We start from the raw sequence: 23,173 nt of genomic DNA, 5'->3' as shown, positions 1-23,173 counted from the left end.
ATTCCAGCAAGTTATTTATTTGTTAATTCTGTTATCCCAAATATCGAAAGAGGTAAACCTCAAAAACTAAGAATTCATTGAGTAAAAGTAGAAAGAATATAGAAGGGAGTAATTGATAGACGAACACGTGAAGCAACCGAAATACTCGATAATCAGTTTGATTTTATAAAAGGCAGATCAACAACAGATGCAATTTTCATTACAGGATGTAATACAGGAATAAAGAAACAAACGCTTATATAGTATTTATTGATCTTAAGAAAGCATATAATAGAATTCTTAGAGAGACTCTGTGGTGGGCAATCAATAAGAAAGGAGTCATCGGTAAATATGTGAAGATTGTGAGATACATGTATAAGGGAGTAACAACTAGTGTTAGGATAGGTGTGGGAGAGACTGATATATTTCATGTAAAAGTCCTTGACCAAATAACAGCGAAACTACAGGGTAAAATTTCGTGGTGCTTAATGTATGCTTATGATGTAGTGCTAGTAGAAAAGAGTGAAAGCAATTTAGAATAAAAACTGGAACAGTGGAGACACGCTTTTAAAGAAAAAGGTTTACAACTTAGTAGGACAAAAACAGAGTATTCGTAATATTTATTTAAAGATTGAGTTAGTGCAAAGAGCATAGATATCTTTGAATGGTGAAATGATTGTAAAAGTAATAGTTTTAAGTACCTAGCATCTTTGTTACAGAGTAATGGGAGAATAGATGAAAATACATTCAGTAGAATTAGAATTGGATGGATGAAATGGAAGTAAGCGAGTAAGTAAGTAAGTGTGTTATTTGACAGAAAAATTTTAATGAAGCTGCTGGGAAAATTCGATAAAATAGCCCTAAGCCCAGCTATGATTTACGGTACTGAATGTTGGGCAGTTAAAAAGAAAGAAAAATAGCAAATTCATGTGGCGGAAATAAGAATGCTTACATGGATGAGTGGAGTGACAAAAAAGGATAAAATTCTGAATGAGTATATTAGAGGAAGTCTAGGAGTGGCATCAATTGTTACCAACATGAAAGAGCATAGGAAGATTGTTTGATTATGTATCGTAGAGATGTTAATTACCCAATATGAATTGCTGATCTGCGGGTTCCTGGAAGTAATAGGAGAGGAAGACCAAAAAAGACCTGGGGGAAACGCTTTAGTAGGACATGTTTTTAAGGGTATTTATATTGATATGACCCAAGATAAAAACTTTTGGAGAAATGTAATTAGGGACGTTGACCCTGCATAGGGATAAAGGCAAAGATAATGATGATGATGATGACGATGATGATGACGATGATGATGAAAAGTAGCAAGCCGATAAACCTTCGTGTTTGTAATTAGCGGTATATACAGTCAAAAAAAAAACTTTAAGCGCAAATTCACGCAAATAGATATACAGGGTGTTTCAAAAAGTTATGTCATACATTAAACCACGCATTCCGGGGGCAAAAATAAATTGATTGAATTCAACTTACCTTAGTACAAAAGTGTACACAAAAAAAGTTACAGCACTTTGAATTTAAAAAATAAAAATTGTTTTTTTGCATTATCTCCTAAACTACTTGACATTTTGTAATAAAAATGGACACGTTACTTTCTTGTTCCAAAAGCATTTTTCATACAAAAAAAACAACAAAATCTAAGCCCACACAAAAATTATAAGGGTGTTGTGCAGCCCTAAATCCCTTCAAACTTTTGAGTTCGTTCAAATAAAATGGATTTTGTGGCATCATTATTTTTAAAAATGTTTTGCCTCATCACTTTTTTTAAAAAATAGTTTTCATTGAGTTACGGCCCTTTTCATTAACCTTTAAAAATTACGTGCAACTAAATAAATGGCTTAAATGAATTACAAGTACAAAACATGTCTATAACCACTATAAATATGATATTACAATAAATGTTCAAAATGGCCCCCATTTTCTTTAATACCCATTAGGTGTCGTATAATAAGGAAAACCGAATGCGCTAAAAAATAATATTTTTCTGAGGAAACTGATTTGCAACTTCAATTATTCTAACCCTCAATTGTTGTTCGTCCTCTATTGTTACAGAATACACTTTCTCTTTCATAAACCCCCAGAAGCAAAAGTCAATGGGATTAAGACCTGGACTTCTGGGTGGCCAAGAAATAGGTGCGTCATAACCCCTTCCAATCCACCGACCAGGATACTGCCTGCAAAGGTATTCCCGGACTTCATTACTGTAATGCGGTGGAGCGCCATCTTGTAGAAATCAAATAGTTTGCCTTATTGCAATATTCAATTCTTCCAAATACTCTTGTAAATCGTTTGCCAAGAACTGCAAATAATTATCATTATTTAAATTGTTGGGAAGAAATACTGGGCCTATTAAATTGTTATCCACAATTCCTGCCCAAACATTAACTTTGTCCTTTGGTGATGAGTCGTTTTTTTGGCGTAAGGATTTTCGTCGGCCCAAATGTGCTCGTTATAATGGTTTGTTATTTCACTTCTCCTGAAGGTAGCCTCGTCGGTAAAAAAAAATATTTCTAATACCATTACCAACCAATCGCAAAATCCAACCCTTTTAGGATATTCTTTAACCAATAACTCTTGAACTGTTCTTAAGTGATGGTACTTCAAACGCATTCAAACTTTTATGTGAGAATATTTAGTTGAGCAGCTATTACCCTTGTACTTGTTCCAGGGACTTTAATGATTTCTTAAATATCTTCATCAGTTGCATCCATTATTGGACGACCACTATTGCCAGCAACTTGCGGTTTTACCCGTTTCCCCGGGTAAAATATTTCAACAACTCATGATTTAACAAAATTGAGTTGTTTTTTAAATGCACTATGGCAGATATTTAAGATACGACCCTAACCACTCCTACTTTACGACAGCTGCCAGATATCATCTGTTAATGTCAGAAACAAATTTTTTAATTCATGTGAAAATTTTTTTAAAAAGTGTAAACACGAAATTTAATTGTAAAATGTAATGTTTATAAAATATTATTAAACTTATTGAAAAAGCAAATTTAAGAAAAAGTTTAAAAGTTTTATTGACACCAGACCGACAAACCTAGGAAATATAAAAGTATCTATTTAAATATTCGCGGTCAGGAAATAACAAACTATATCTATATATATATATATATATATATATATATATATATATATATATATATATATATATATATATATATATATATATATATATATATATATATATATATATATATATATATATATATATATATATATATATATATATATATATATATATATATATATATATATATATATATATATATATATATATATATATATATATATATATATATATTGCCAACCTCGTATGTAATTTTTTACCTTAATAAGCCTCAAACAAAAAAACCTTTTTTATGATAATTTGTCCTAATCTAGGACGACAGACGAAGAGAATAATATAATTATTTGTTTACTTTATATAATGTATTATTGTCGTATATATAAATTAAAAAGTGGGTAGATTAGATGAACCAGCGTTATCAAAACTTGAATAATAACATTAACAGCGAATATCTGTTATTAACAAGTAGTAAGTTGGCAAAAATATGCTTAAGTTTTTAGTTATAGTGTCGATAATCCTAGCTATTTTTGCGGTAATTCTTTGTCAAGGTAAGAATTTTTTATGTATGATTTAAGAATGCTATATGTACGTAAATATATTAATATGCCTTATAATTAATTTTGCAAAAATAAATAAATTAAATTTAATTAAAATTTGATCTCCGAGCTAATTTTATCGTTAATTATAATAAGGGGCTTTATAGGATTCTTTAAGCAGTTGCCTATTAGGAAAGGATGACCAATAGGAAAATAAATTAAACCAAATAATTTATTGATACTAAACTATTAAATAATTTATTAAAAAGAACAAAAAAAATTATAAAAGTCAGACAATTTTACAATTAATCACAATTACAAATTCAATAAAATTCCTATACAAATTATCAATAATTGTTTGGACTGTATTCAAATAAAAGATCTCTGCTCTGTCTTTTTTTTTAAATTAAATCAAGACAAAGAATTTTCTTTCAAGAAATATTACTTCTTTAAATTTTTTTATATCTGAATTAAAAGATTATATTTATGGTGAAATGAAATCACTTAATAATAAATATTAAAAAACCAAATTAATTATGATCTAGTTATGATCGTTGTTGAAAGTTTTTGTTGATTATATGGCAAACTAACCTTTTATTTTCAAGAATTCTCTACTGTGATCCTTTTTTCCTTACGACTGTGATCTGCTCACCTTTTGCTCGTACTCAGTATCGCCGCAACAATCTCCCCAAAAGCACCTTGACCAAACTCTTATCTCACAGAAACCCAATTTCGTTCAAGTCGAAAGGATTTTCACTTAATCGACTAGTACCAAATATACTATACACCTGTTTATTTATTACAGTGTGGACTTTTGTTGTCTACTGCTATCAGTCCTTAGGGTTCGCTCCAAAGACACCAAACACCTTTCACAATTATTATTTGACAAGAACCATGTCAACTTTCACTGTAGGATATAAAACAAAAACAACTTGCTTCTTCCGACGTTCAAATCACAGCAATCTTCATTTTCCTGAGCAAAACCTGACTTCCTTCACTTCAATCCCTCCTTCTCCTTTTCATCAATCTTACAAATCTAACATTCCTATTAATAGGGTAATAAAGAATAACAATATTGTGTAAATTATATTTTGGTATAAAACTGTGTAGCCTTTAAAAAGTCTATTAGGCTCTTAAGTGGGCTTGAACAGTTTAGAAGTTTCTTTTAAACTGTGAGGATGCGCTTGACGGTGATACGAATATCGTTGCAGTAAGAGCATAACTGTTGGTCTGTAGAGAACATTAAGATGACCGTGTGTGTGCTATCCTCAACATTAGTATTGTTATCTTCTCTTTTATGTTCAGGGATTCTAGGTGATAACATTAGGTTGTATTTCTCTGAGATGTGTGTCTTTGGTGATCCAAATTTAATTGATCAAAAATATTTAAAATACTTTTGAGAGATACATTCTTATAAAAACTCAAAATGCGTTTATCTCAAAACACTGTGTTAAAATTTAACTCTCTTCACGCACAGAGCACATAAGTAAAAGGTGACTTGTATCAGTTAACAACAGTAAAACAGTAGGCGTTGAAAAAATCATAGTTTTCACATTTTTTCTCATTTCTTTAATCGGTCAGTGTGGCTTGTCTTTGATTTTAAAAATGATTTTTTTGTAGAATACTAGAACAGTTATTATCTGGATATTACAAGAAATTGCTTACTTGCATCCAGAATATATCAACAGCGAAATCCTAAACGGAGGAAGCTATACGTATGGGCTTTTGAGAAATGAGTTTATCGTTTTGTTTGCTTTGGGTCAGTAGCATATCAAAAAAAATTAAAGAGAACCAAAACTGTCATAAGTAAAGTAAAATTTCACATCAGCATGACATTAGTCAAACTTCGGCGGTAAAAATCCTTCATAAACGTGTTTCATCATCGTGTTGTTAGTTTTGTGTTTCAAGGCTGGTTCTTTATTTAATCTTGCCCAAGTACGTTCGTTCTTAGAGCGTCTTCAAGGGTATTTCATCTCAAATATTCTCTATCCAGCACGTCAATGAATGTTATATACATTAATTATAAAAAAACTAATACTAGGCATAGGACAAATAGTTTAAAATATTTCGAAGCTACATTATGGGTAACAGCGAAAACAGAATTTCAAAATATAATGAGCACAGTTCAGTTTTAGTTAATAATATCTATCTATATTGATTGTTTGGATAACACTGTTAATAAAAAGTATAAATACTATTTAATAACTTATGGTATAAGAATATTATTAAATGTGGAAACTCTTTGAGATTTTTCTAGCGTACTTCAAGGTATCCAGCTGAATCCGGATGCAAATTTGGATATAGTAAGTCAATTTTTTTTTTATTTAAACAAATGGTGTAAATCATTTTAAATTATTAGCATAAGGATCTTAAATATTCTTACTAGTAAAAAGTCAGTTAAATAATAAAATAATTTTACTTAATCTCACTTAATATTTTGCTTAAAAATAGTACTAAAAGTAAATTTCTTATGCAAACTCTCCATAATCTTACACAGACCAAGCCAATCGACTTATCTAAGAAGCCATAGAGATCGAAAACGCCCTAATTTTCTCAATAAAACATATGACGATAACTGGTTGCCTACAAGATGTATACCTTTGCTCAATCGTTATAAATAATCATCCTCTTCGTCCTCAAATCCTGTTCCCGCTGTCAAGAATCTTTAATTTTTGCGCCAACTCATTACACAACTTCGTCACAGATTGTAAACAGCAGTAAAAAGCAAAATGCGTAAATTGTCAAAATAAAAACAGCAAGCAAGCTACACAAAATGCCCATACGAGCCTGAAACAGGCTCAGATAAGTATGTCTCCGTAATAAGAACAAATGGATATTTGACGGACTTATACGCCCAAATCACCAAGTCCACCCAAAGCACAGTAACATACTCATCAATCTTAGTATCCACAAAACAACAAAAAAAACTAGCTATAATGGTAAAGGAGCGAGTATGGTTTACAAGGCGATAAAATAATATTACTTAGTTAAGGTGTCAACCTAGGGAATACTTGAAGATAGTCCACTGGAACTAAGGCGGCATAATAACAGACGCAAATGACGGACGGTATAATAAACGGTATAATAAACAGATATGAAATTGATGTCCTAGTAAAACAAGAAACCAAACTTAAAACTTTAACATTAAGTTTCCGGGATACGACATCTACATAAACAACTACAGAGCAAATTCAGGATTAATTGCTATTCTAGTGAGAAAAGAAATAATGCATACGATAAAACAAATGTCAACACTAAACATTATGGAAGCAACCACAATAAAAGTATAGAAGAGATAAGGTGAAATATGGATCACTTCAGCATCTGAAAGGCCCTAGAATCCTTTAAATATTGAAGATTCATACATAACTAATAGGAAACTTAAATGCCAGATTCCGTAATAGAAACGATAGATAAACTATTACCTAGTGAACAACAAAAGCACTATGGCAGTATGGTCCATCGACCTAACTAACTTTCCAGGGCATTCTCTACCTTTTTTGGTCTTTGTAGAGAGGGTCTGAAATTTTTAAAAGACTTCTCAGTCCAGGACGAAGCCTAACTGAACTTAAAGCAGGATTTGTATATATTTATTTGTTATTTATTCAATTATGTATTTATTTTAGACTAGATACACTATTTTAAGCTAAATCTTATTTTTATTTTTATTCATTTTCGTTTCACTTTCTGTGATTTCACAAGTTGATTCACAACGAATCATTACAAATGTTGTTATCCTATGTCTAATGATTTTACTTGCTTTTTGACGTTCCTAAATATTTCATCCATAAGTAATGTGAACAGCGAGGACTTCTTCCTTGACTTCTTGACCTGTTCCTTGTCCCACTTCTTTTTTCAAAACTACAAATTACCTTATTCTATTTTGTCCCATGAATTATAATATTGTCTAATTACTAAAAGGGAGTTACACACTTTTTTTTAGTACGAACTCTTGGATAAGTATGGCTACCCACTGGAAACCCATTTTGTACAAACTGACGACGGTTACATCCTAGCGCTACACAGACTACCTTTTGGAAGGAATCGAACAGACGCAGACAGAAGAAACAACAAACCGGTGATTTTAATGATGCAAGGAATGTTCTGTAGCAGCATGGATTATGTTAACACTGGACCAGGAAGAGCATTAGGTCTTATACTAGCAGAAGCTAAATATGACGTCTGGTTGGGAAATAACAGAGGTACAAGGTGGTCCAGAAACCATATTAAGCTAAATCCGGATACAGATCCAGAGTTTTGGGACTTTAGGTACGTTTTATGTTGTTATGTATATATTTAATATAGAAAAGTTTTTATAAAATGGAATGACATTGTAGTGAATACATTTTTCAGCATAAATGAGGGGTGTAAAATCAAAGACGGCAATCTCCCATTTCCATAATTTTGGGAAACTGCGAAAAACTGTAGAAACTAACAAAATTAAATTAAAACAATAAAACTGATGAAAAATGATATAAAATTTGGTTTTTAATCGGATGTTCAGAAAGAGCAGCTTAAGAAATGATTTCTTTTCCTTTTTTTTTTTGTTTTATTTATATATTTTAGTTTGGAAATTGCCGTTTTTATTTGGATACCGACGAAAATGAAAATAATCTATAAGGTTATTGCGAGTTTTGAAACCAAAAAAATATCATTGGGTCGATTACTTAGTGAAAAAAAAAATCGGTTGCCTGTAAAGTCGGTTTTACGGGCGAAGATTTTACGTGACAACGTCTTTTTCTCGGTAGAATATTTATTGATATGAATATTAATAAATTGCACAATAGTTGTTTGCAGTTGAAACGCGCTGTTTCTTCTTAATCGACTGAATTACGATTGATTGCAGAGTGATTTAAACTAATAATTTACTTAACACTATCAACATTTGTCAATAGTATGACATAACCTATAAACTCAGTTTCTCAACTTTTGTGTCAATCTAACAATTAATCAATCAATCATAGTTTACGATAATGAAATATTAGTGTACGATTATTTACCTTTATTGTTGTAGTTGTTGTAAATGACGAATCTAAGCACTCCACATTTTCACTACAGACACAGCTGACGATACTTTAACCACACGTGTGAACTTGTATTATGACGCTTTCTCGGTTTTCCAACGCCAAGAACGCTCGAGAAAGACAGAGACACAAGCACGCACCGATTCAACGCGCCTAATTCTCTAGTGCTGCGCGCGCAGCGGACCGATCATGTTTGAGTGGGAGAGAGACGCAAGGCATTCGCCGGTCCGGCGGGATTCTCTCTCGTTCGGTGACTCATCGTAACAGACGTGAGCGGGCGTTACACTTTTTCATGAGTGATTTCGAGCCACAACCTAATTTAAGACGTTGTCACGTCAAAAAATATATATTTTGATTTTGAACAATAATATAATATGTAAACAATTTATATACGGAAGTTCGGGTATAAATTCACAGGTTTCGACAGACTTTAACTCTGGAATAGGATTCTCCAAGTAGTTCTCGTTTGCTTCTTGTTCATAAGGTTGAAATAGCTCTTTATAGCAGTTAAGCTGATGGAGCTGTGTCCAGTCTAAACCAAAATATTTGGTCAAAATATTTTGTACATCACGCAGTTTTAAGTTGTTTACTTTGTGAGCATCAGAAGTAAGTTCTTCTGGATTGATTATGCTAATCTGTTTGCCTTTTCGTGTGGTATTTACAAAAAATTCGAAATCGTTTTTGTAATAAAGTTCACCTCGTATTAAAACATTTCCTGTCCTACATCGTTTTAAAATGTACCTTTTACATTCTTTAAACTGAAAATCCCATGCTACTACTGGTCGAAGATCCTCTTGAACAGCAGACTTCCAATCGTAAACACAACTTTGTTTCATATCAACGACCGAATTCCAGAAGTAATTTCCTTGTATTTGCCAGGTATCATTACCACTTCTCATTTTCGTAAATTCTTCTTACTTTGACAGAAAACTCTATCGGATGGTAAGACTGAGTAGGAAAAACTAACCCAAGTAGTTTACCATTTGGTGGTGCGCTATCGGCTAGCCATTTGCAGCTCATTACCAAGTTTTTATTTTGGCCACTGCATCCATCGACGACCAATCGTACCTTTTATATGTTGCCAAAATCAGTGTCATTGAGTCGATGAAAGACTGCAGAGGAAATTTGCCTTGAATGGAAACTGCCTTGAATAATAAGCACTTTGATTAGGATCTTTGGGAAGGACTAAATTTTTTTGTCAGTCAAACGAGTGACTAGGTCTTCTCTGTTTTCTAGAAGAAATTGGAAAATGCAGTTTTTCAGTCATTAGTTCAATTTAAGATTGCTGATTTTTGTCGCAGTTAATGCGTTTAATTAGCTCTAAACATTTTGAGCAAACGTCTGTTCTTGGAGTTTTAAAGCTCAAATTATATTTTCGATTAAATATATAGCAAAAATACGATCTCTTTACAGTCTCCGATGGGGAAGTGTACATTTAATACAATTTTGAGGCGGAAGATACATTATTTTCGTCACTGAACAGCAGTAATGGTATTCAGTACATTTTATTATTTATTCAGTAAATTTTGCACTTCTTTCAGCTTGTAACGGGATTTAATTAAGCATCAGATTTAAGTAACCATTTAATAACATGACACATACTTGCGAAACGCGATTGTTTATTTATGACATTGAAAATATCGTTGTAACGAGGACGCACGCTGTCCTAGTAAAATTTGCAATGTAATCAAAAGCTTATTAAATAATGTGTACAAATTAAACAAGTAAAAAATAATATATCAACAAACGCACGTGAGTTAATTAGCTGGAAATCACGGGAGTAGAATTATTATTAAGAATGAAGAATCCAGAGAACGGTCTGATCCAGAGAATGAAGAATCCAGAGTCGGAGAAGTTAGTGTTGTCATCCGTCAACTGAGTACTATCTGTTATTGTACTTGGAGAACTAATAAACGGAATTATGAGTATCTAGTGTGTTCAAGTAATTAACCACCTGCAAGGGGTGAACTACCCTGGAGTTCCACTATATGTGACTCTTGATAGAAGCAATCCCATAAACGTTACAAGAATACAGACGACATCATTATAAGCTTATCCAGATATTTCGCAGTTTTTCGATTGCCACCTCTTCGTTTAATTGGTACTTGGCCTGTTTCATTAAATCGTTTTATCACATAGGAAAGCCTGTGTTTTGTTATCCCTATAATGTTGAAAAAAGCTGCTTGGCATACAGGAACTTTCTCCTTGGATAAAAAATTACGAATGAAATAGTTTACCTGGTGCTTCTTTGGTTCTACTTAAAGGCATTAAAGGCGTTAAAATAAAGGCATTTTAAGTCGCTTTATCTTCGGTCTCATAGAATATGCTATGAAATTTCTGTATATCGTTCATTTTCAGCAAGGAGCACTTACATGTTTTTGAATTGGGACACATGTTGGGTAATATGGCATATTTTTCGCAGAATATCTACAACAAAAAATAATTATGAACATAAGTACTAAAATGGGTTCAAATGTTAACAAAATTTTAACAAAAACGAAAAACAAAATATCAAAATTCAACAACGGCTTGGAAATGCAATCAAAATATTCTAAAAAGTACTTACCTTGGGCGTTTTGCAACGTTTTTTCCATTTTTCAGGCTGTCCTATTCGCTTCCTTGCATTTGTCGGTGTAACAGGAGACGCATTAACTTTTTAAACATAACCATGATTAATACTTTGTTGAATATAAATTATAAAAGTAATTTCCTAGACACAAATATAGTTTAGGAAAAGCACAAAAGCAATGTAACGACCAAAACTAAAAAACAAATTATAATAGCTCGATATAACGGCAAATCTAAGCATGTGTTGATCACGTGCGTGGTTCTTATTGGCCGCAGCGGAGATTGCCGTGTTTGGTATGCACTCAGCTATGGAGATTGACACTTGCGATCCCTACATAAACTTTTCTCTGCAATTTGAATAAAAGACCGCTTTTGGTTCTTACAAATAATTTTATCTATCAGATAATAAAAAACGCAACAGATGGCGTCCCTTACTCAAAACCAGAAACAGTGGAGATTGCCCCCTTTGATTTTACACCCCTCAAATAGTATGTAACGTTATTGTTTCTACATTGTTATGCATCACATTGATAATTTCCAAAAATTTTTTTTTATATACAGAATGTCGTGATAAATTACTCGGATTTTGCTAAAATTTATGTATGGCAAGAAAGATTTGGCGATGTCTGCATGGGTAAGTTTGGGAAAATGAGAGTTTATGTTAGTAATGGATGAAATAGCTTAAAACTATTACTTCTTACAATCATTTCACCGTTGAAAAATATTGTTTTGTTGGTAGTAACTTTATCTTTAAATGAACATTCTCAATACACTGTTTTTTGTTCGAATAAGTTTTAAACCTTCCTTAAGGTGTTCGTCTCTATTTTTTTCAAATCCTCTTGCTACTTTTACTATAAAACTAACACTAATACGATCTTTAACTTGTCACATCTCATTTATTTTCATTTCATATATTTTTTTTTAGTTTTGATACAATGGGCGAGTACGACTTACCTGCCATGATTGACTACATTCTGAAAACAACGTCTCAAAAAAATTTGATTTACATCGGATTCTCTCAAGGTATTACACAATTTTTGGCAATGGCTTCTTTAAAACCTAAGTACAACAATAAAATCACCGTAGCTGTCCTTATGGCTCCCATAGCATATACGGCACATATCAGTTCTCCCCTATTAAGACCTATACTAAACAATATGAACACAATAAAAGTAAGTAGGTATCTATTGTTTATTATAGTTGTTATTGTTATAATGATATATTAACCGCTTAACGTACTCACCCGAGTTAACTCGGTATTAAACTACGTTTCTATTTCCGCATAACCGAGTTAACTCGTGCTTAAAATATTTGTACGATATTATAATGCGTCTACGCGTTTTAAATCATCTAGCGCTAAATTACGGTTTCTCCCACTTGTTTTCTCGTATCCAATTTTAAACTTTTTAAAATAATTACTATTTAAATGGGAATAAGCCACAATTAAAGGTTAAAGTACGTTTATTGACTGTGACCGTGACCGTGTCGATCAGCATTTAGCAGACTACAATCTTCCAGGAAAAAGAGGAAAAAAGTATTATAAGAAAATTTTCTTTTACCCACTAGATTTGGCTTTGTGGAATTCCTTTGTAATTTTTTGCAAAACTGGAGGGAATAAATCATCATTAGTTTATAGACTGGAACTAATACAACTTATAATGGAAAAATATCATCGAGATGATTTCGCATGTCGCAAAGGACGTCCATCAACGAGTGTTACACCTGTTTGACTCACAGGGCGTCATTTTCTCGAGTATATTCCGGCTACGGCAAAAAAACCAAATCTAACTCGTCAATGTGGAGTATGAAACAGAGTTCGAGATGCGCATGGAAAGAAGATTAGAAGAGAAACAAGATATTTCCGCCCTTACTGTGACGTACTTCTGTATGTTACTCCTTGTTTTAGAGTGTATCATACTGTTACCAATATTTAAATATACGTGAGTTGTGGTTTCCTTCTCTAACTTGTAGTATTTTTGATGTAAAAAGATTAAGCCCGAGTTATCTCGGGTGAGCGCATGGGGGTATCTGTTATTTTATATTTTTCTAATAAGATTAAAAGCGGTGGTTAAAGTGGTTAAAAACTAGCGTCCAATCCGTTTTTCCTCACAGGTGAACAAAATATTTATAAAGACACTAACAAAACTTATAAACTATCATTCTCTGCTTTTTCTTCTGTGCTTGATCACTTCAATCTTTGCCTATTTTGATTTATTAATTTCATCGGTGGCTTTCGCTTTTTCTTCTTCCGCCGGATTATCATTGCATAGCTTAAAATGGAATAATTCTCGGGATTAGGCTGTATAACGTATTAGTTATTCGGTATACATTGAAGAAAACATAATGAAAAGTATTGAAATATACAGCCAAATGCCGATGTAATGGAATCACTAACTGGAAACCATATGTCCCTACTCGAAGTAGGATTTTTTTACATTTGCACTTTCGTACGGGAGTTGACAAACTCAGTATTTTTTTGTTTATTTATTTAATTTTTAGGAAATTTTAAACAAATTCAATATCCAGGAGATACTAGGGTACAACCATTTTATGGCTAAGATACTCTCGTGGATAGTTTCCGATGGATCTCCCCTCCAGCAATTGGCTACTCATTTGGTATTTTTAATATATGGATATGATAAGGATCAGCTAAATAAAGTAAGATGCTTGCAATTATTTAAACAAATAAATAATACACCTTTGTCTTCTTTCGGTGCCATATTAGGTCCGCCTCAGGCTAGTAACTATTTTGGCGAGTTTTTCACGGTATTTAGCTAATAGGAATAGTTGTACGGCAAGTATTCTTGAGCTTCATCCATCTTATATTCATCTGCTTCATTTTAATTCCTCTGCAACCCTCTATTCTACCTTTCATGATAAGCTGAATATGTAAAAGATTATTTTGTTAATTCCAGTGGCAGTTACTTACTCTAACATTTATATCTCTCTCTTGTCGTTTTCCCATTTCTGAGGATTGTGATTTCTTCCAATATTCTTAACAATTTTTGTCGATTGGTCTTTATCTTCAGCTGCTCTAAAAGCTTCGTAGAATGGCGATCTAGTTGGCGATCGTTCTCTTGATCTTCTTCCCGGAACGTTTCCAAAAATAATTAATTTCTCCAAACTATTGTCACCTCTGCGGTTCACGTGACCGAAAAATTGCAGAATATGTTGCAGACATATTGTGGACAGACTTTATTTAACCTCGAGTTGCTTTATAATGGAAACATTTGTCCTATGAGCAGTCCAAGGTATGCGCAGCATTCTTCTCCAGCACCACATCAAAGGCATCAATTTTTTGGCTATCGCGTTCTGCGAAGGGTCCAAGTCTCTGGCCTGTATAGAATTTTAAATATTAAGAACACAAGGGCATTCACCAGTCTCATCTTGATACTTTTGCGTCATACCAATACGTTTCCGAACTTCTGCTTCACAGTTACCATCGTTAGTTATACTAAACCCGAGATAGGGAAAATTGTATACTATCTGGTATTCCTGTATTATGTAAGTCAGTTAAATAGTGTGGAATTTGTCGACCATCAATATTTTTGTCTTAGCCTTATTGATTTTCAGACCAACTTTGTACCTTTATTCCTTTATTCTTTACAAACCCCGCTTGTTCCTGAGGTATTTGGTAATATAGATAGGTTTTTAATCTGTATTTGATGATATGCAACAAGATTTTACAAGCATGTTAACATTTCTATAGAAATCCATAAACTGAGGCAAAGGCAAAATATAAATATACCAGTTACATTTAATTATTTGTTTCATCTTTCGTTATGGAATGAAATATATTCACAGTTGCATCTATTTCGAAATACAATAAAGTCCAAAATAAACAGTACTGAATTATTTTATTGTTTTAAAGAATACATATTATTGACACTTTATAACATGTTCTAAATGAGCTCCTCCTCTCTCAAGACAAACTTTATACCGATATTTCAGATTTCTCGTAATTTTATGGAATAAAGGTTGTCTCAAGTCCACGAAGAAGGCTCTAACGGCATTCTTTAGCTCATTGATGGTTTGTGGTGCCCGATGGTAAAAACGTCAGTTTTAGCCATGCCCCAAATGTATGCGTCTGGAGATGTTAAGTCTGGAGAATGTGCAGGATAGGGGAAGTCAGTAAATCGTAAAATTAATTTGTTTAAAAAATGTTCCTGAAGAAATTGACGAACTGCGACAGCAGTATGGAAAGTTGTCCCATCCAGCTGGAAAAATTGGCCTCGAAATGCTAAATTACGTGCACGAAAAAATTGACGTAGATTAGGGATAAAGCGTTATAAATAAGCGATAAATTTTGTACGAGTATGTACCTCTGTTGATTAAGTGTGACTTGCCTACCATTTTCTTTGATAATGTATGGATCAATGATTTCGTGTCCCGAAACTGCACACCAGACACTTTTGCAATACGTAAAGGAACTTCTTGAACTTCATCTGGTCTAGCAAAGCCCAGAAATCGATTCGTGCGACGATTTACAAGGCACAAAGAAAAATGTGCTTCGTCTGAAAACCGTTCATTGTTCAAAAATTCAGGATTTTCATACTGTAATGCAAGAATTCTGGCACAATATTCCACTCTACTGTGATAATCCCTGGGATGTAATTGTTGATGTACCTGAATCACATACGAAAATTCACTCAGCTCCTTCATGATTCTTTGCAAGGAAGTTTGCACTTTTCATTGGCACAATACATTACCCGTATTTCTCAACTTTTAAACAACCTTCAAAATTACAGCATTACTTGGAGAATGTTTATTAAACCATTGTGTGAATTGTTCACACACGTATTGCAGACTTGCAGTATTACGTCGGCCGATTCCGCATGAGCGAAAATAATGCTCCACTAGAAACACTTTCTCATCTGTAATTAACACAATTTTTAACAATTAGGCCTTAATAATTAATTGTTTAAGGATTAATTGACAGGTCTATACTAGTTAATTTAAATATGACAGCGAGACAAGACGATGACATATGACAAAGAGACATCTATGTTTCAGTTTCAGTACTGTTTATTTTGGGCAATACTGTATATACTAAAATATTACTTTTTTTCAGACTATGTTACCTGTTTTAGTAAGCAATTTTCCTGCTGGAGCATCTGCACAGATGGCTTACCATATTGCTCAAATCAGTCATTCAGGTATGTATTTTATTCATATTACAAATATCTAAATTGGTTTTATAAAAAAAATGACTAAATATATAGTAATGATGACTTGTCGGTGAGATTTTACAATCATTTTAATTTTAATCTTCGAAGAAACAAATCAACATAATTTTATTATGACCTTCATAAATATTTCTGGCTTTAAATGCAGTAGCGAGAATTTTTGTAACAGTTATGCCTTACCTAATGAAGCAGTGACGTTTCAAAAAATGCTAATGATTTGCAATAGGTCTAATTGTTAAAGATATGTTTATGGTTTTATACAATTTTAACATTAATTTTATAAATAGTGGATCTGAATCCTTGTTGTTCATATGTTCATGTGATAAAATTGTTAGTTTATTGATTTTGTTGATTAGTACTCTTGTGGTGAGCTTAAGTGCAATGTTCAATAGATTTATACCTCTATTTTATACCTTTATAAAGCTCAATGTTCCATTTTCAGTAAATGGTATATTAAGCAACTGTAGAGAAGAAAATATTAAAGACTTCTAGTAGAAAAAATGTTAAACTTGATAGAGTTTACCAATAATATAATGAATTGAATATACTGATTTATTAATATTTCTTTCATCAATCATTTCATTTTTTAATTATTAGGTCGTAGGAGCAAGTGTTAGGACGACGCATATATTTTTATTTATTGTTTTAGATAATTTCACTAGGTATGATTATGGTAAAGAAAAAAATGTGAAAATTTACGGACGCCCAAATCCTCCTAAATTTAATCTGTCTGCTGTAACAACCCCTGTAGCGCTCTACTATGCTAAAAATGATTTTTTAGCAGCATATGAGGCAAGTATATTATTTATTAAACTATTACTATGATTTTTATATTAAAAGCGCTTAACTAATTAAGCCTATTTGCCTAACGTCATGTATTTATTTGTTTATTGTGCGATTTATCTTTCATCCATTTTTCGTATTGGCTGCCTCTATAAACTTTTTCATTTCAAGTCTATTTCAACGGTAACTAATAAACTAATGGGTTGGGAAAGTTAGCTAACATTTACATTAACGTAACTAACAAACTATGTTTTGAAGAGAAAATTAATCAGACAGTGCCGAGACAAAACTCAGAGCAGCTAGATAAGTAGGTTGAAGTGTTTGTGCACAATATCCAGCAACCATCATCGGAAAACACTCCTGTGCTGAAATGTAGGCTAAAGGAAAATAATTATCCAAAGAAAATAAGAAAATTAATTACCGATAAAAAAAACTATGAAGAATATAGCAAATATAGCAAACTAGGTCTCCTTAAGATAAAACACAATTAAACAATTTCCAGTCAAAAATTCTAACTCTAACCCTCAGAAAAAAAATCTAACAACTAAAGAATGTGTGTCTGTGTAGAGGAAAGGGATGGCCTTAGACATAGTCTATTAGGCCTTAGACATAGCCTTAGACATAGGTTAAATATCGATTTTAGCTTCTTTAACGTAATTTATTATGGCTTCATAACAGGGAACCAATGTTGAGAGGAAGAGGAGTGTTATATTCTATTAGAGAATTATATAGTCTAGAGATAGCCGTATCATTTTTTTTACACTCCAGAAATATGTGGTTAATATCACCTATGGACATGTTGTCAAAGTCACATACCGGGGAGTTTAGTATCCCTAATTTATGAAGGTGCGCCGGAAAACGGCCATGATTCAATTTTAAGCATGTTACTATTAAAATATATCTTTTTATATAATCAAAAGTTATGTCCGGTATTCTATTTGGAATCTGTGGGTAAAGCTGGACATAAAAATTTTTCGATGTCTTGCTAAAATTACTGTAGATTCTGACCATCTGATTTTAATACCTTTTTTTAGTTTAGTAGTTAAGTCGGTATAAGAAAAAACTTCTACAAATTTACAAGCTTCTTTTACTTCACAATCCACCCTTTCATTACTTATAATCCCGTTGTGACCTTTTAAACATATGAGAATTCTTTTTTTATTTTGTTGATTTACTTGGTATAAAAAGTTTTTTTTATTTCACAAATTCATTCTTGATTATAAATATTTATTGAAAATCCTTCAGTTGCTTGCAAAACGGACTTTGTATCTGACATAATAGAAACCGTTTGAACTGGATTTAGTGCTCTCAGCACTGTAAATAGAGAGTGTATGTGTAGGGTATATTATAATAGTTGGCCGAAATATGATACTTTGATAACGATATTTATATATTGGATATTTGGGACTATTGAATATAAAAATGTCATATTGATTGGTAATAATAAAGCCTTCTGACAAGGGAGGGGAGTTTTTTATTCTTCAATAAGGTATTGTAAGGTTACAAGTATTAATAAAAGCTATTTTTTTTAATCATATTCGTATTAAATGTCCTGTATTTAATTATTTGTTTTTCAGCTAAATACTGTCTACGTATATTTAACGGAGGTTCTTGTATTTCTGCAAGGACTGCTTGGTTGGGCGATGACATCATTAGACCCATACAAATTTTTAAAGCTTTAGTTAGTTAGTTATTAGATTCGTTTTAGGTGTTGCCCCATATAATGTACAGCCATAGTCCAATATGGAACGAATATATGCTTTGTAGAATGTTTACGATACAGTAACATCAGCTCCCCTTTTTTTCTTGGAAACTAGCAGCAGATTTATGGTTTTTTCGCATCTTTATAACTAAAGAATAAAACAATTAATATATACTTAAATAATTTTTTTTATTATTAAATGCATATTTACAATCTACTCATAAACAATAAATTGAGTAATTAGTAAATGTAATGACAATATTGACTTAATCTGGGTACCATCCACCAAGGGTCTTCTGACCAAGTTCTCTTCAATAGTCGTTCCTTGATTGATAGCTGATATAATTCACAGACAATTTGGTTGTGGTGAGTTGACAATTTTCGCCTTGTTGGCGTTAAGTGATATGACATGTTTTACGGTTGGTGCTCTTAGGTCATTGTGGATGGTTGCATTGCTACATACCCAGGGGCGTTAGCTATCATACGCAGTGCTTTTTATTGGAAGGTCTGCAAAGGTTTTGTGCAGACTTCTACGCTGTAAGTTCCATATTGGTTTTAGTAGTAAGCAAGTAATTTTGCAGCTTTTCAGGTGCTATGTCTGGGTCTGTGTTTGAAACTAAAACGGCTATATCATCGGCAAAAGTCGCCTTGGTGACGTCATCTGTAGTAGGTATGTCAGCAGTAAAGATTAGGTACAGGAAGGGATCGGGCACTTCCCTAAGGAACTCCAATTGGATATAGTAATAGATTGAGGAATCAATAATAGCGGAATTTCGTTAATATAGGACTTCAGAATAAGGTACCGTTCGCGTCATAAAAAACTATTACAACTCTTATAACCGAAAATCGTGTTTTTCAAGTTGTGTAAGTTGATCTTGTCACATATATTATTCCAATTTCTAGGGCAACGTTGCCAGTAATTAAATTTATTTTCGTGGAAACTTCGTTTTTAAAAACTTTATTTTCAAAAATACAATACAATATACTTGTTTCCGAACTATAAATAAACGCTCTAAATACAATTAACCATTAACTTCTTAAATGCTTAACTTATTATTAATTTATTATAAACAAGTTCAGGCCTATTTATACCTTCTGATTGGATGGACTGTGGTCGGCGGATTCCAATGGAATTATCTGTTTATGTTTATATAATTGAATTCAACGAAAATATTGTATCAAATCAGCGAAAAGGAGGGCTGTGCGACAGAAACATTATAAAATTATAGTTGATGCATTCCAATGTTCCCTGTGCCAATACGTACGTTTAAAGATCCTTTAAACATTTTGGGCATTAACTCAACCCTCTGTCTGGTTATTAAATTTATTAGATACGGTTTTTTGTTGTTAATGATAATAATAATAATACCTATATAAAAACTTTAAACATTTTTGAACGTTCTTTTTTTATTTAGATTTAGTGCAATTCCGTTATCTGTGATAGCAGCAACGAATTGATTCACGAACCATTGTGTCAAGTCCGAACACAGGTTTACATTGGGAAAAAAAGTGTACCAGTTTTATATGACGGGAACTGTACATATCGTTAGGCAGTAAAGATTTTAATTTATATATCAAATTGTTGTGCTAGACTTTATTAAAAACCTTCCAAATATCGAGAGATACTGAGGAACACATAGTCTTTTCTTCCTTCTTCTTCTTCACATGCCATACACCAAAGTGCGTAGGCGACTATCTCATTACTAGAATTCTGTTCTTGGCGGCGTGACACAGCTCGCCTGTATTGTGTATTCCTGTCCATTCTTTAATATTTCTTAACCAGGATAATTGTTTGCGGCCGGCTCCTCTCCTACCTTCGATCTTCCCTTGTAGGATTAACTGAGGTATTTCATATTTTGCTCCTCTCAATATGTGCCCAAGGTAACCAATCTTGCGTTTTTTAATTAATTTAAAGAGTTCTCTTTCCACGCCGGCTCTCTTAAGGACGTCATCGTTTCGAACTCTATCCACCCAAGGTATGCGCATCATTCTTCTTAATGACTTCTTCTCTTTTCTTCCAAACTTTTCTTAATTTTATTTACTATTCTATGACACAGCTGGTTTGTTAGATACTTTTGACGGAAACTAAACTAATGTTCGGGTATTATGTTCTCGTAAGTGGTACAGCTTCGCTTATTGTATTTAGCAGGAGTATTTAAAATATGTTGAACATTAAGTCTAACAAGCTTATCGGACGATAGGAAGAAGGTTCTATAGGCGATTTCCCTGGCTTTTCGATCATTATAGTATGTACATATTTTCACTGGGTTGGAAAATGGCTTAACTACAGCCTTTTATTATAGATACTAGTAAGTACGAGAACTGCTTTTCTGGGTAGATGTTTTAAGATTCTCCCATCGATTAAATCGTATCCTGGGGCAACTTGTGAGAGTTGGTACGTATTATCATTTTGCTAACCTCGAATAGGGAGAATGCTTTTATTAGAGGTGATAGTTAGCAGGGTGCACCTAGATATTCGCTAACTACACCATTATTTAGGTTTTGACCTAAATTTGGAGTAAATATCTTTTCTAAATATTCTGCAAATACAGTAGCTTTTTCATTGTCAGTTTGCGCCCAACTTCTATCAGATTTTCTTACTGGAGGAATGGGTAGTGTCGGTTTCTTGAATTTTTAAGTTGCTCTTCATATAGAATGATCATTTGGAGAGAGATTGTTAATATAAAAATTGAAGGTGCCATTACGAGCTTGATTTAGCACTGACGTTAGCTGGTGTTAGTCTATTTAGCTGTAAAAGACTTGTTCTTAAAATAACATAGCCTAAAATTCATACTGCTTTGCAGTTTAAAACAAGGAGATTTGAATATTCTATCACAAAACTCGATATTAAGGAAGATGACAGGTAATGAGTGTTAACTGTGGTAGTATCTGTGTGTTACTATGTATTTTTTTTTGTTTTTTATATGTGTATATATTTAGTATGTACATAATATAAATAACTAGCTCATATAAAATCGATAGAAGTTACCAGCTACTCTTTTTATATTCTATGAAAGGCCATTATTATCTTGTTTTTAAAGCTATCTTAAAAAGTAAAGGTGCTACTAGAAACGAAATAGATTTTTGTTGTAAATAAAATTTAGTTAGATTGTCAGCATAAAACTGGCTTTTATGCTTTTATACTTTTACTACTTCTACGGCAAAAAGATGGTTATTAGACTGAGTAATTATATAATTATTTTGTAGGATGTGGTGAAGCTATCCAAAGAATTACCAAACGTCATCAAAAACCACACAGTTAACTACACAAACTTTAACCATATCGACTTTTTAGTTGCAAAAGATGTGTCCACACTCTTATATAATGACATAAGAATGCTTATATATAACTATACTTCCTCGAAGGATATTGACATAACGATCGCAATATTACCTATACCAGGATGTGCTCTCACAAAAAGTGCTGAGTTGGTCCTTATATTGGCACTGATAGGTATATTGAAGTCTTTATAAAAGTTAAAGTATTTGATAATTTTAGTAAATGTATTTTTTTTCAGTAAAATTGCAACAATATTTTAGTTTTTTTATGTTATCCTGACACCAAGTAATCGACTAAGTTTTAAGTTATTTTTTATGCTATCGTAGTACTAAATGGTCAATTAATCCTCTCTTTGCATGTACTCTATAGTGGAAAAACTTGAACGGAGACGATACTATAGCACATAAAAAGTTTATAGTTAAAAATATTAAATAAATTTTGTAAATCTACAGAAAATTTAGTAAACTTTATTAAAGGATAAATTTTATTTCTTCCTGGTTTACCCAGGATTCTTTGCTTATACTAATATCGAGCCTGTACTTAAGATTTACTTGTAAGTACCATTAGTACCATAAGACCCATTATTTATTTTTTTTTTGTCAATTTGCAGAATTATCTTTTCTGTTTCACTAAAATATTTCTGTCACACAACCAATTCGTCTCCTTTCACTTCTTCTATCCCGGCCATAACTCTACCACAAACATCTCCATCTCTTTTTAACATTTTAAATACTGTCTTTTTTTGGCCCTACTAAGTTTTAGACCCGTTTCTTTAGATAGTAGTATTCACAGTTCCAGCTTTTATTCTAAATATAGAATAAAATAGAAACATGCTTTATTGTCAGCGAAAATTGTATAATTTTATGGACAACGCTTACAAAAACTCAAAAAAATAACAATAACAATTTAAAATTTAATAAAATTACATAAGTCTTCAATATCACTTAAAGAAAAAACTGTAGATTTAAGTTGCAAAGGGAGATGGTTGCATATTTTTTTTTTGCCAAATATAATATCGATTT

General features: G+C 32.4%; 1 protein-coding gene across 1 annotated transcript; it reads left to right on the top strand.

Moving 5' to 3' along the window:
• Positions 1-1,058: 1,058 nt before the first annotated feature.
• On the top strand, positions 1,059-22,405 carry LOC140442073 (lipase 3-like). The gene is made up of 9 exons (XM_072533145.1): positions 1,059-1,167; positions 3,566-3,620; positions 5,866-5,911; positions 7,552-7,877; positions 12,126-12,372; positions 13,700-13,858; positions 16,272-16,356; positions 17,036-17,178; positions 22,079-22,405. Exons 1-9 carry the CDS (start codon positions 1,059-1,061, stop codon positions 22,343-22,345), a joined length of 1,437 nt encoding a protein of 478 aa, XP_072389246.1. The 3' UTR covers positions 22,346-22,405.
• Positions 22,406-23,173: the final 768 nt, after the last annotated feature.

This window comes from Diabrotica undecimpunctata, chromosome 5 (genome assembly GCF_040954645.1).
Source record: "Diabrotica undecimpunctata isolate CICGRU chromosome 5, icDiaUnde3, whole genome shotgun sequence".
Classification (NCBI taxonomy): domain Eukaryota; kingdom Metazoa; phylum Arthropoda; class Insecta; order Coleoptera; family Chrysomelidae; genus Diabrotica; species Diabrotica undecimpunctata.
The sequence above is the reverse complement of the archived record's forward strand: the minus strand, read 5'-3'. Positions and strand labels throughout refer to the sequence as shown.